Source organism: Thamnophis sirtalis, unplaced genomic scaffold, assembly GCF_051295495.1.
Source record: "Thamnophis sirtalis isolate CommonGarterSnake01/CBP01778 unplaced genomic scaffold, rThaSir2_p1.2 scaffold_16, whole genome shotgun sequence".
Lineage (NCBI taxonomy): Eukaryota > Metazoa > Chordata > Lepidosauria > Squamata > Natricidae > Thamnophis > Thamnophis sirtalis.
Genome location: NW_028261396.1, coordinates 4,063,736 through 4,079,253, shown reverse-complemented (window position 1 = coordinate 4,079,253; position 15,518 = coordinate 4,063,736). Strand labels below are relative to the sequence as shown.

Below are 15,518 nucleotides of genomic sequence, written 5' to 3'. Positions count from 1 at the left end.
CAACTGTAACCTCTCCAAAATCTGTTGGGGGGGCGAGTGGGGCTTGAAGCCAACCTCTTCTAGGCACTCCCCGAAACGGCTCTGGAGAGGTCAGAAAAGACCAGGTTTTGTTAATTATGATTGGCTTTCCCAGCTGCACAAATGCATTTATTTAACTCGGTGTTTTTCATGCTGGCTGGGGAATTCTGAGAGTTGAAGTCCATACATCTTAAAGTTGCTGAGGTTGAAAAAGACTTACTCTGATCCCTTCCCTGCACGTAGCATTCACAGTAGCCAATAAACCTAAACCTACAACTATGAGACATAAAAGCATTCATCACAATGAGCCTCTTTGTTTTGTTAGGAGGCAAGTGGAATTTTCCCTGCCTGCTTTTATCCTATACATTGCTACCATTCTTTGTGGTTCGACCTTAATTGGCCTAGCTTACCCAAGGTTAAGGTTCTGAAATAAGTAGAAATTCAACAACCTTTTTTTTTCCTGGAAGGGGGGAAAAAAAGGGATGCCAGCTGCTGATATTTTAAAGTTGTGGTCCTTTATGCTCTTCCCAACTGAACTGAATAGGATTGAATGGTAAACAACTAAAATAACTGAGTATTTTTACCTCCCCACCCCCCATCCCTCAGGTGATGGAATCCAAAAGAAGTAATAATAGTTACACAATCTGTTTTCTCGTTAAAATAAAAAAACCTGTGGTTTTTTTAAGTGAGGCTCAAGTACGGACATGTTGGATGTCACATCGGGACACGGTCAAAGGAGGATTTCATTTGATGGTCTACCACAGGCCCTTCATTCCTTGGAATGCAGAACTATGAAACACACAAGCATCTGCTTTGTCATAAGCAGAGTGGCTTAAAAAAGGAAGGCCCTGTGTTGGCACTCTTCCCTCAGTCCCAAATATTATTACCATTGACATAGGTAGGCTTGCAAAGGTACAACAGCCTTAAAGGAAAAATTATTCCCAGAATAGTTTCTTGGCAGGACAACATGTCCTGCTTTGCAGAGCATGGCCAGCACACCGTGGCATGATGTGTTAGCCTTTTTGGTGCATCCAAAAAGGGGAAGGTGGAGCAAATGAACTGAAGTTGGGCAAGGTTTCAAGATATGGGCATCACTGTGAGGACATGATTCCTGGCCATTCTAATGAAGTACCCGTGTGATATTTTTGTAGCTTGTGTGCACAAACCTATAAAAAGCCCCGGTACTTCCCAAATGTTTTAATTCTGTTTGGACAGAAGGCGTGGTGCTAGAAGAAGGATAAAACAAATAAGTCATCTGACTTTTTGAGGACTTTTTGTTAATTGAAGGAGAGGTACTCAGCGAAAGTAACTATACTTGAGATTAAAATAAGGCTGCAGTATAAAGCATGCTTAAAAATCGATCCCATCAATATCAGTAAGGCTACCCTGGATATAGAGTGGATATGATTTTTGCCTACAAATGGTTAAACTGGCAGGAAGGGGGTAGTCAGAACTGAGTCTCATTTGCAGCAAGCCCAGTGACACCAAAATATATGCAGTGACATCACACACATGCTGTCATTAGGTAATCTTGAGGCGTGACCCGTCAAAACCGCGGTCCACTAAAGTGCGCCCGATTAAAGCGCGTACCTGACGTCATCAGCAGCGCGACAAATACGACCGCGGAGAAAAAAGGGCGCTTTAAAAAGCGCTTTGAAAGCAAGCCGATTCACATAAAGGTAAGGGTTAGGTTTAGGGTTAGGGTTAGGGTTAGGTTTAGGGTTACGTTAAGCGTTAGGGTTAGGTTTAGGGTTAGTTTAAGGGTTAGCGTTAGGTTTAGCGTTAGGTTAAGGGTTAGGTATAGGGTTAGGTTTAGGGTTAGATTTAGGGTTAGGTTTGGGGTTAGGTTTGGGGGGGTTAGGTTTAGATTTACCCTTTAATTTTAAGTTTACCGCTCACAGCGTGCTGTTTTCGTCACGCTGTGATGATGTCACGTACGCGCTTTCGTCGAGCGCGCTTTAGTCTACCGCGGTTTTGTGGTGGAACCATCTTGAGGCCCAGGTTCTATTTGGTTTGTGTAAGTTGCAGATTTACTGTGAAATTGCTGCTTCTGCAAATGGCCATGGGATTCTCAGGTGGGTAAGGCCTTTCGCCTCCACCTCCTTCTGAGTTGGCAATTTAGATGCTAATGTGTTCTGATCCCCCTCCTGAGTCAGATACTTCAAGGATTTATTGACACAAAGACCAGACCTTGGCAGCAATCCAGCACAGACTAACCTTGGCAGCAATCCAACCTCCCAAAACAGCCACGATAGCTTCTTCAGCTCTAGTGAATACGTTGATTCCTGTGACGAGCGTGTGGAAAGTCATTCCTTTTATATTCTTGAGAGGAGCCTAATTACTACCAGCTGAGTTCAATTATCTCCTGTAACTGCGGAACTGTTCTTTACGCCTATTAGCCCTCCGTTGCTGGGCATCCAGGACCAACTCCCTTGTCTCCTCGCCACTGCTCCAGTGCATGATGTCAGGATCACACTCCCTTGTCTCCTCCCCACTGCTCCAAGGCTTGACTTTGGGAGCACGCTCCCTTTGGCTCTCGCCGCTGCTCCGGGGCTCAGGCGCCTCCTGGTGGCCAACCAGCCTCTCTGCGCCCTGCTCAGAGTCGGAACCCTGTCCAGGGTCCTCCACATCTTCCAGAGCCAACTCATAGGGCCCCTCGCTGTCGGAGTCTGGTGGCAGCTCCAACGGCTCCTGCTGGGCCACAACACTAATGGATTGCAATTTAAATTACCGAAAGTAGTCATTTCAGTGGATTGATTTTTTTGGGAATACAAATTGGTCTGCTATGATTTTCCTTCCAGCTGAGATTCTATGAATAATTTCTTTTTAAGTTCGTTTAGAATACTCTCACTGTTTCCTCCCCCCTTTCCTATGGGCAGTGTTTCTAGGAGGTTCAGCAATGTTTTGTGAGATGCCTTCTCATATCACAGAGTCCTTCAGTAGAAATCACATTGTTTTTTCCCCTGGTTGCATTTATTTCTCATGAAGGTTCAGTGTTTTTTATTTGGAGGAAATAATTTTAGACGCTTTCCTGCAATTCATGCTAAAAAAATCCTGGATATTTGGGGTTCAAGACCCATTTGTCGTGCATTTTGTTTAAATTGATGTAACTGAAACATTTGCATTTAATAGGGTAATGTTTAATCCAGACCCAAGTAATGCTGTTTTTAAAGAATCAGACTGTAGCAATTTATGCATAATTCCCAAATTATAAAACTTGAAAAGTACAGTTATGAATTTATTACACTGGAAAATTTTCAAATAACTATTACTGGAAAATGGAGTGGCAAAAACTAGGTTTCCATTTAGACATTCCAAATTGTGACACTAAAGCAGGAGTCTCCAACATTGGCCACTTGAAGACTTGTGGACTTCAATTCCCAGAATTCCTTTGCCAGCAACCTTGGCCACTTGGAGACTTGTGAACTTCAATTCCCAGAATTCCTTAGCCATCAACCTTGGCCACTTGGAGACTTGTGAACTTCAATTCCCAGAATTCCTTAGCCATCAACCTTGGCCACTTGGAGACTTGTGAACTTCAATTCCCAGAATTCCTCAGCCAGCAACCTTGGCCACTTGGAGACTTGTGGACTTCAATTCCCAGAATTCCTCAGCCAGCAACCTTGGCCACTTGAAGACTTGTGGACTTCAATTCCCAGAATTCCTCAGCCAGCAACCTTGGCCACTTGAAGACTTGTGGACTTCAATTCCCAGAATTCCTCAGCCAGCAACCTTGGCCACTTGAAGACTTGTGGACTTCAATTCCCAGAATTCCTCAGCCAGCAACCTTGGCCACTTGAAGACTTGTGGACTTCAATTCCCAGAATTCCTCAGCTAGCAACCTTGGCTGCTTGAAGACTTGTGGACTTCAATTCCCAGAATTCCTCAGCTAGCAACCTTGGCTGCTTGAAGACTTGTGGACTTCAATTCCCAGAATTCCTCAGCCAGCAACCTTGGCCACTTGAAGACTTGTGGACTTCAATTCCCAGAATTCCTCAGTCAGCAACCTTGGCCACTTGAAGACTTGTGGACTTCAATTCCCAGAATTCCTCAGCCAGCTTTGCTGGCTGAGGAATTCTGAGAATTGAAGTCCACAAGTCTTCAAATGGCCAAGGTTGGAGACCCCTGCGCTAAAGGGCCTTGCACCTGGAAGCAGGAGGGTCTTTGCTTGGACTTCTCCAGGTAAATAGGCCATTGGAATCAGAGCCAGAAAGTTTTAAGCAGCAGAAGCTCTGTAAATGCAACGTTTCAGACATCTTGGATAATTACTGGGAGTAATTTCCAGTTTATTTTGCACCTGGCACACTCCCAGTCACTCCCCAGATACACGCCAATCAAACCATGCACAGATGCTACTCATTTCAGACAACAAAAAAAATATATGTACAGCTCTGTGTTGATTCAGTAAAGATCAGCAAGCATTAAAAAAAATAACTAGCAAAAATGAGACAAAATGCAGGCAAAAATAGGGAGAGAGAAATAAAATGAACAACAGACTACAATTTATTCTATGGCTTATCTGTTGGTGTCATCTCTCTCTCTCTCCCTCTTTCCCCCTCCCTCTCTCTCCCACTCCCTCTTTCCCTCCCTCCCTCTCTTACATTAGTTAATTCAGCTACCTTCATCAACAGCATCAAAATGGTGCCACAAAGAGAAGACGGAAGATTTGTCTCCTATGTGTGATATGTGCAGTGCATGTTAAAAGGAGGGGGTGAGGCATCATTTCCTCCATAGGCTCCAGTGGTGGGATTCAGCCGGTTCGCACCTATTCGAGAGAACCGGTTGGTAACTTTCTAAGCAGTTCGGAGCGCCAGTTGTTGGAAGAAATCTCATTTTTGGTTTTTTTCCACTTTACTAGGCTAATCCTGCAAGGAAGGAAACATTCTGGTGTTGTTTCTAGCCTCATCTTTATTGCCCTGCTTACAGAAACTGCCTCTCCGGTTAACCCTTATTGCATTGTACCAGCTAAGGCGAAGTGCCCGTCGAAGTTAGTGATGCTGAGTTGGCCACACCCCCCCAGTCACATGACCACCAAGCCACACCTACCCAGCTGGTCATTAGGGCAGAGAACCGGTTGTTAAATTATTTGAATCCCACCACTGTTAGGCTTCCATGTTGTCTTTGACTATAACAATGGATGTCCCAATTACAGTCACAATATCCCAGTAGATAAAGGCCTGGGATGGGGGCATAGACACTGTCCCTGAGGATTTGTTTATTAAAGGCCATCTACTTTCCTGATTTTAATTCCCCTATGTGAGTTTTGTAAATTATGTGTTAGTGGCTGAATTGTTTTCTAATTTTTAATTCATTTATTTAATCTTAGTAACAATAGCAATAGTTAGACTTATATACCGCTTCATAGGGCTTTCAGCCCTCTCTAAGCGGTTTACAGAGTCAGCATATCGCCCCCAACAACAATCTGGGTCCTCATTTCACCCACCTCGGAAGGATGGAAGGCTGAGTCAACCTTGAGCCTAGTGGGATTTGAACAGCCAAATTGCTGAACTGCAGTCAGCTGAAGTAGCCTGCAGTGCTGCATTTAACCACTGCGCCACCTCGGCTCCTAATACAACATACAGTAGATAACTACTTTGAATCTTAAATTTATATGTATATACAATACTTACTGAAATCTATTTTCTCTCCCAAACAATATTTTCTTATTCAACCACTGAAAAAATAAACACGCAGAGCTTGTATGTTAGTTGTTCATGCATTATAACCAGCAAGCAGATTTGGTTGAACCATTCGCAAACAAGAAATCAGTGGTTGAATTCTGGGGACAAAGAGCAAAATATTTATATTCTAAAGTTCTGAAACTCTTACCACAAATTTGCATCAGAAATGTTATTGAATCACCCTTTTTATATGACAGTATTAATTAAATGTAAATGGTAATTTACTTTAGTATTTAATTTCTAAGGATTCGCAGTTCTGCATTGAGTTGGGGAGTTCATTGGAATATTTATTTACGTATCGTTTTTTTCTATGTTTCTATCTCCTTTTAGCTGTCCCTGGGATGGCTCACATTTATTAAAGAAAGGACAGCCATGTGTAAAGTTAGCTCAAATGTTATTTATTTTGTAAAACTTCTCTGGGAGGAAATAGCTTGCAGTAGGAAAGAAGGCAGAGGGTCTTAACTGAAGGCTTAACTGTCCTGTCATCTGTTTTTTCCTTGGAACTACTTGTGATAATTTCTTGATCGTCTTTTGCAGGATTCTCTACTCATAGTTAACAACAGAAAAGCAGGTTTTAGAATAGCATACCTGCAATATTTAGTTTAGTAGTTATCTTTGGATTTGCAGCCAAGGACAGCTAGCTGTTCAAAAGGCCAGAGTAATAGCAAAGTAGATTAACTTCAGCTTACAAAAAGGGAGTGATTGTCAGAATTAGAGAATTGATTTTGGTGGACAAGCAAGAAAGAATAGCAATAGCAATAGCAGTTAGACTTATATACCGGCCACTTCAGCTGACTACTATCTGCAGTTCAGCGGTTCTAATCTCGCCGGCTCAAGGTTGACTCAGCCTTCCATCCTTCCGAGGTGGGTGAAATGAGGACCCAGACTGTGGGGGCGATATATGCTGACTCTGTAAACCGCTTAGAGAGGGCTGAAAGCCCTATGAAGCGGTATATAAGTCTAACTGCTATTGCTATTAATAAGCAGACCCTACTGGATAATACTACAGTAACTCACCCTTTGATGTAAGGCAATTATTTGAGTAGAAATGGATGAGACTTTTCTCACATTTGCAATTTCCCGTATGATTTTTGTAATACAGAAATGTATGTTACATGTGGGAACAGTTCATACTGTTGGAAAAATGAGGACCTGTTAGAAAACATAATCTCGTTATAAGAGGAAATGGGAACATTTTAAGACCTTCAGATTTTGAAAGAAAGGTTGTAGAGAGGACATGGGCTATTGAGCCGAGGTGGCGCAGTGGTTAAATGCAGCACTGCAGGCTACTTCAGCTGACTGCAGTTCTGCAGTTCGGCTGTTCAAATCTCACCGGCTCAGGGTTGACTCAGCCTTCCATCCTTCCGAGGTGGGTGAAATGAGGACCCAGACTGTGGGGGCAATATGCTGACTCTGTAAACCGCTTAGAGAGGGCTGAAAGCCCTATGAAGCGGTATATAAGTCTAAGTGCTATTGCTATTGCTATTGCTATATTGCCTGGAATGAACGATAGTTGAAAAAGAAGCAAGAGTATTTTCCCAACAGTATGAACTGTTCCCACGTGTAACATACAATTTCTGCATTACAAAATCATACCGGAAATTGGAAATGTGAGAAAAGTCTCGTCCATTTCTTCTACTCAAATCATCACCTTACATCAAAAGGTGAGTTACTGTAGTATTACCATATACAATAATAAACTGAAGTGCAATAGGAATGGCTTACTTAAGAAATGTTGTAAAATGGGAGATGATACGGTCAAGAATGAATAAAACAAAAATAGATGTACACAATATCCCATTTAAAGCACCAAGTTTCCTTTAGTTCCACCATGGTTATCTTTGCTATATTTGTTGCTGTCACTTAAGTGTTTCCTTGACTCAAACTTAGATTATCCTAAGCCCTACAACTATGGAGGAGGAGGAGGAGGAGAAAACGAAGAGCTTGTGGTTTAATATACATATAATTATTCCATCTTCCTCTCTCTCGTCCCTCCCTCTCCCTCTCCTCCTTCCTGTACAGACACAGCACACTTTCACACAACTTCACATAATCACAGTGGATTTTCAAGTTGAAGCTAGTATCTTGTTCAATGACTTTTTATTTCTTTTTTTTTCCCCTTTGGAACAAAATTCAAGAAGAAACACCCCCAGAAAATAAGATTGCTTGACCTTTCCTCCATTTCCCTGTCTTGTTTCCTATCTAGTTGTTGCCAGGGGTAATGAAAAAAAAACCCACAAACCCCATACCTCTTAGTGGCCAAGAATTGAATAATAGTTCTTGTTTCCTTAGCAAGTAGAGGAAATCGCAGAAGTGATTATGTAATGCTTGAAGGCTTCTGCCTACAATCGGTAGTGATATGAAAAAAAGGCATTAGAGCTTCTTTGAATGTTGACATCCAAAATGCTCTTTAAAACAGAAATTTTGATGGGCTTCATGGTGGTGTGATGGAAGTGATTAATATTCTGATTGGTTAAAACACCTTTAGGGGCACAGCCAGGGTATCAAACTGGCATTTAGAGTAAGCAACAAATAGGTTTTCCCTTGACTTCCTCCATTGATTTGTGAATGGAAGAGCTGAGGTGGCGCAGTGGTTAGGGTGCAGTACTGCAGGCCACTTCAGCTGACTGCTATCTGCAGTTCGGCGGTTCAAATCTCACCGGCTCAAGGTTGACTCAGCCTTCCATCCTTCCGAGGTGGGTAAAATGAGGACCCAGACTGTGGGGGGTGATATGCTGACTCTGTAAACCGCTTAGAGAGGGCTGAAAGCCCTATGAAGCGGTTTATAAGTCTAACTGCTATTGCTATTTAGGGCAATTTATTCCTTTGATCCAGCTTTCCCATTGTTGAGTAAAATTAGTCATCCTGTAGCCCAGGCCAAAGCCCACAGACTGACATCAGCAGCAACATTTAAATTTTTGGGAATGATGGGATATAATAAAATGTGTGTGTTAACTTCATCAAAGTATATTTTGCCTTTAAAAAAAAGGGGGTTATTATTTTGGCAGTACCAAACCGGGAAACCCAAGAATGACAAATAAAAGGATGTTGACCTTCATGCTGCTCATGTCTGCTTGAAAAAATTGTTTGGACAACACTTTACTATATTCAGAATAACGGAAATGTGAAATTGTGACAGATTTTTCAAAAATTGATATACTCTTCCCTTCCCTTTTCAGATTATTCTGCAATGACTACAGCCAGATACAGACCTACTTGGGATTTGGTTCTTGATCCTCTTGTGTTGTGCAAACTCTGCCTTGGGGAGTTTCCTGTGGAGCAGATGACAACAATAGCACAATGCCAATGCATCTTCTGTACACTGGTTAGTGAACGTCAAAGAATTCTGTGGCCCACCTCCATATAAACTGCCATCCAAGTCATCAAGAGTCACGTTTGTATATCCGTAGGCAAAATTGTAATATAGGTAGTCCTCAACCTATGACCTATGCCCACAATTCATGTTGCTAAGAGACATTTGTTAAGTGAGTTTCACCTTGTGCTACGGGTTTTCTGGCCACATTTGTTAAGTGAATCACTGCGATTGTTAAATTAGTAACACAGTTGTTAACGTGAATCTTGTTTTCCCATTGGTGTCAGCGTTCCACGTATCATGTAGAATTAAATCAGAGTCCAAGGCAAAATGATCCTTAAAGTTCCAATTTAATAAATCAGACATCTTAGCACATCTGTGTAAATCCCAATTCTGGAAATTGCATCAGAATTCCACCCAGTGAAAAGTTCACGATCTTGTCCCCACACCCACAAATCCATCACATGGTCCAATCTTCTTCTTCCACGCTGGCGTCTCCACCCAGCTGCTTCCGGTCAGGTGTAAAAGTGCGGAGACGAAAGGTGACCTTGGCTTCTAGAAAAGAATGACAACAATGCATTCCACAATCCTACTCCTGTCTATTCCCCCCTCCCATCAACTATACTAATGAAACAGCACAATGAAACAAGAGAAAGTGTGGCAGGCCAAAATTCTAAAAGGGATATAATTGCAGGCCTGACAATTGGCTTTGCTTGTCAGAAGGTCACAAAAGGGGATTGCATCACCCCGGGACATTGCAACCGTCATAAATATGAACCAGTTGACCAGCATCAGAATTTTGATCAGGTGCTGCATATGGTCATAAGTATGAAAAATGGTCATGTTACTTATTTCAGTGCCTTCATATGGCCACTATATGAATAGGTCGAGGATTACCTGTACTGTAGTTGGAGGAGCAGCATTTATGATGAGCACATACATTTTTATACATCTTTAGACAACTATAAGTGATATATCCTGGACGTAGGCTATATATTTCATATATATATATATATATATATATATATATATATATATATATATATATATATATATATATATCTATCTATCTATCTATCTATCTATCTATCTATCTATCTATCTATCTATCTATCTATCTATCTATCTATCTATCTATCTATCTATCTATCTCTCTATCTATCTCTCTATCTATCTCTCTATCTCTCTATCTCTCTATCTCTATATCTCTATATCTCTATATCTCTATATCTATATCTATTTATCTATCTATCTATCTCTCTCTCTATCTCTCTATCTCTATCTATCTATCTATCTATCTATCTATCTATCTCTATCTATCTATCTATCTATCTATCTATCTATCTATCTATCTATCTATCTATCTATCTATACTTTTGTTCTATTGTATTTGTGCTGATAAATAAATAAAGGGAGACTAGTATAGATCTATTTCAAGCTATTTAGCTCTCATCAGCTAGCCATACCCTTACTGGGATTCGAACCTGGGCTATATTACATACTAGGCAGACATCTTAGCCATTAGGCCACAGGCTCTTATCCATTATACTTTTGTTCATCTCTAGACAAACAAATTAGAAAAGGGAATGAGGATTCTATCTAGGGAGGACCCCAAACTTTGTCATTGGTCAGGTTTATTTATTAAGTCTACACTGGGAAGATAGGATTTAAATAAAAAAAAACATTTGTTCTAGAACATGTTTCAAGCTCTTTGGCAGCATTACCTAAGCAGTTTGTACAATCACACTCCTTGTTTTTTTTAAAAAAACTGGTACTGGAACAAGGAAGGGTGATTTTTACAGCTGGGGAAGAGAACATATTTCATTGTTATTTGCTGTTTTATTTTTTAAGTTCCTGGAGATCGAAGCAGGTTAGGCAGTAAAATCAAGAAGTTAGAGAAGGGTGGGAGGCAATATTGGGGCCATGTTTTATTCTTTGGGGCATCGTTCGAGAGGCATATTTTAAATTTATAGTTGCATTAAACATACTATAAGCTTAATTCCTTTCTTTCGTTTCCCACCAAAGTCAGCGCAATTTTTTTCTTCAGTTACACAACCTAAGGAGATGAAATCTGGAAAATATGATCCCACAGAGTCCTCTTAGTGAAGGGTTTTTGTCTGTTTAATGGATTTTATTTTTGTCTGGATGTAGTTCTTTTCATTCTCTTAAAAATGCTATGCTCGAAATATTATCTGTGAAAGAGTAAATTTTAAAAAGTACACTGGATAAGAAGAACAAAATATAAATTGAGGTAGATGCCATTAAATTATACATCTCTTATGCTAATCTGAGAACGTCTACCAATTATTTTTAAAGTTTGGGTAATCAGTTAAACAATCAAAAGTCATTACTTACTATAAACAAGAAAAGATTGATATTATTTACTTCCAGGAAATACGTAATTCTCCTAAGGCTAATACTGAAAGCTTCCTGGATCAGATACCAATGTTTAGTTCTAGGTTTTTCTAAACATGGAAGAATACCAGTTGTAATATCACCTAGTTTTCAGTGCGTTGCCAAGAAATACCTTTCTTACACAAGGCCTTAAGCCTTTTCCATCGCTGCACTTGCCCTTTGGAACACCATCCCCTTCCAAGATTAGATTGGCCTCATCCATGATAACCTTTCAGAAGTCCCTTAAGACCTGGCTGTTCACCAGGTTAGATGTGTCTGTGAGATATTGTTAATCGTTGTGTAGTCTTTAGTCCTCTCTGAGCGTGTGTCAGGACCTCTCCATTAGGTAATTAGGAAAGAAGACCACGAGACTCCATGAATAGAAATCAAGTGTACTTTTACTAATTATAAATGATTAAAGGCATAGCGAAGCGAAGTCTGATTATTTAGGCGCGAAAGCGATGGATATATAGAATAGCCCATTCCCCACCCCTTGGCATCACAGTTACAGTCCAATCATAATTCTCCCAAGTGTCAGGTGTGAGATAACTTCAAAAGGCATCACGAAGATGGAATGTCGGTGCCGTTAGTCCTGGCGGGAATCTCCTACGCATGTGTAGTCCTGACAGGCAGCTGAGCTCCAGAAACTTCCTCCAGCACAATTAGTAACCCCACCCAAATACCATGCCCTCCCTCCCCGTTTCATGGCAGCCGAAGCAACAGCAAAGCAGAGGCTGACAGCATGGTTGATTCTTTGCAGGCCAAGCTCAAAGAGCACCCAGGACTCTACAGTTCAACCATGAGCACCCTGTTTCCCTGAAAATAAGACCTCCCTGGATATTAAGCCCAATTGGGCATTTGGGGGCATGCGCTAAAATAAGCCCTCCCGCGAAAATATTGCAACACAGCAGCGGCCATGCGGTGACTACGCTTGCCACCTCCTGCACCACAAAAATAACAAGACCTCCCAGAAAATAAGGTCAAGCGCTTAAATCGCGGGTCCCTAAAAAATAAGACCCTGTCTTATTTTGGGGAAAACATGTTACATACGTGGTTGTAGTTATCGAGTCACAATTATAATGGAGCCTGCCGATTAGGTCAGAATTTGGGACCGTGTTAAATGAACCGCCTCAAGTAATAACCCGCCATCCCTGATTTCTCCAGTGCGTTTGTTAAACCAGTCCTGTCAAACTGGTGGCCCATGGGCTGGATGTGTCCCACGCAGGACACAGCCACCCCGGCTCCACAAAGGTGAAAAATGTTGTGATAGGTCGCGATACGTCACAGGACGCGATTGAGTTTGACACCGTTCGTGCGTTAAATGAATGCATGGGTCGTTAAGTGGAGCTTAAGGGTGGGGAGATTCTGGGGGGGCTTAGTTCAGGTACAAGCCCACCTGTTTCAGGCCTCTCAAGGCCTCTCCCCCCCCCCGAGGTACCCCATGCTCCACTTCCTGTCCCTTGAGTGCCTTGCAGTGCCAGCCACCGCACAGATATTTTGTCTTGCCAATGAGAAACAACAGGGATGCCTGCCTTTCCTAATTCTGCCCCTGCCATTCCTCCTGCCAAGGGAACTCTGCCTTTCTGGGGGCAAAATAAAAGCCTCTCGGAGCTGGTTGCTGATCAGCTTGGGAGGATTGAGAGGCTGCAAAGTTCTTCTGCCAGGCCTGGATAAAAGGTGGCAGTTTCAAGGACGAGCTTCCGAAAAATAATTTCCCTGCTTCTCCAAGTCTTCCCCTCTCTTCTAGAAAGCCACATTTGTTCAACAAACATTTTTTTTTTTTAAAGAAGAAGCTGGGAAGGACAGACTTATCGATTTCCCCAATCCCACCCCAATTAGCAATAGCAATAGCAGTTAGACTTATATACCGCTTCATAGGGCTTTCAGCCCTCTCTAAGCAGTTTACAGAGTCAGCATATCGCCCCCAACAACAATCCGGGTCCTCATTTCACCCACCTCGGAAGGATGGAAGGCTGAGTCAACCTTTGAGCCGGTGAGATTTGAACCGCCAAACTGCTGCTAGCAGTCAGCTGAAGTGGCCTGCAGTACTGCACTCTACCCACTGCGCCACCTCGGCTCCTAGGTGCCAAAACTAAACTCTTCCACCCTCTGCTGTCTAATCTTTATCCCGTACCTTGATTTCCGGTTGGAGTGTAGCGGAAGCAAGAAAGCAAGGGCAGAAAATCTTTCTGCAGCTTTTCTCCTTAAACTGGACCGGGGGGGGGGGGCAGGAATCTCCAAAAGTTAGCCGACTAACCAAATGGATAACGCCGGGTCTTTGCAAGTTATAGGTGTCTGTCTGACTGCCAATAGCGCCTGGCTGGGACTCAAATGGCCACACTGTAGACCAGTGTTTCTCAACCTTGTCAACTTGAAGATGTCCGGACTTCAACTCCCAGAATTCCCCAGCCAGCATTCGCTGGCTGGGGAATTCTGGGAGTTGAAGTCCGGACATCTTCAAGTTGACAAGGTTGAGAAACACTGCTGTAGACTGCCCTCTAAACTAGTCAGATAAAGTTAAAGCTTGCAAAGTCCCAATGTCCCCCATTTTGTTGCACAAATTTCTAGTTGGCTAACTTTTAAAGCTGAATTTTTTCCCCCCTTCCAGGTCAAGAGGGGGGAAAAAAACTACACAAAGATTTTCTCTCCCTGCTTGGAATCATAAGAGACTTGAATGTGTTCCTCCGAATTAATGATTATTATTTTTTTTGAGTGAACATGAATCACCCAGCCTTGACCTCTTAGCATAATAGACTCCATAAAGTTACTGGGGGGAGGGAATGTAACATCACATTTCTTCACAGAAGATGACAAGTGGTATAAAAAATTAAAGTTGTGCAAAAGCAATGTTGAATGGGGAAAAAAAACTAGTTCCCTATTCAACCATACTGCGAGGCATAAGCCATTTTCTGTCAATCATCTCACAAGGAATCTTGACCCCTTCCAGTCTGGCTTCAGACCCGGTTACAGCACAGAAACCGCTTTGGTCGCATTGACTGATGATCTCTGGAGAGCTAGGGATGGAGGCCACGCCTCCATCCTAGTTCTCCTTGACCTCTCGGCGGCTTTCGATACCATCGACCATGGTATCCTTCTGCGACGACTGCGGGAGATAGGGGTGGGCGGCACTGTTTTGCAGTGGTTCTCCTCCTATCTCTCGGACAGGTCGCAGTCGGTGTTGGTGGGGGGGCAGAGATCGTCCCTGAGGCCCCTAACTTATGGGGTGCCGCAGGGGTCGGTCCTATCCCCCCTACTATTTAACATTTACATGAAACCGCTGGGCGAGATCATCCGAAGGCACGGGATAAAATACCACCAATATGCGGACGATACACAGTTGTATCTGTCCGCCCCGTGCCAACTCAATGAAGCGGTGGACGTGATGAACCGGGGTCTAGAAGCCGTTAAAGACTGGATGAGATCAAACAAGCTGATACTCAACCCAGACAAGACCGAGTGGCTGTTGTGTTTCCCTCCCAAAAATTTGACCAACATACCATCACTCAGGCTGGGGGGACAAAACTTACACCCCTCAGAAAGGGCCCGCAACTTGGGAGTCCTCCTGGACCCACAGCTAACTTTTGACCACCATCTCTCAGCTGTGACCAGGGGGGCATTTGCCCAGGTTCGCCTGGTGCGCCAGTTGCGGCCCTACCTGAATCGGGAGGCGCTCACAACAGTCACTCGAGCCCTTGTGATCTCCAGGCTGGAATACTGTAATGTGCTCTACATGGGGCTGCCCTTGAAGAGCATCCGGAGACTTCAGCTAGTCCAGAATGCGGCCGCGCGAGTGATCGTGGGCGCACCACGGTTCGCCCACATAACACCGATCCTCCGTGAGCTGCACTGGCTACCTGTCGATCTCCGGGTGCACTTCAAGGTCCTACTCACCATCTATAAAGCGCTCCATGGTAGTGGATCTGGCTATTTGAGAGACCGCCTTCTGCCAATTACCTCCCTGCGTCCCATCAGATCGCATAGAGTTGGCCTCCTCCGTATTCCATCCGCCAGTCAGTGCCGACTGGCGACTACTTGGAGGAGAGCCTTCTCTGTTGCGGCTCCGACACTATGGAACAATCTCCCCGTGGAGATTCGTACCCTCACCACCATCC

General features: G+C 43.1%; 1 protein-coding gene across 2 annotated transcripts in view; it reads left to right on the top strand.

Moving 5' to 3' along the window:
• Positions 1-15,518, top strand: part of RNF144A (ring finger protein 144A) — an 87,448-nt gene that overhangs the window by 48,506 nt on the left and 23,424 nt on the right. For both annotated transcript variants that reach the window (XM_087702748.1, XM_087702747.1), the window contains exon 2: positions 8,879-9,024. In XM_087702748.1, the coding sequence (XP_087558874.1) occupies positions 8,879-9,024 (146 nt within the window). The remainder of the gene's footprint in view (positions 1-8,878; positions 9,025-15,518) is intronic.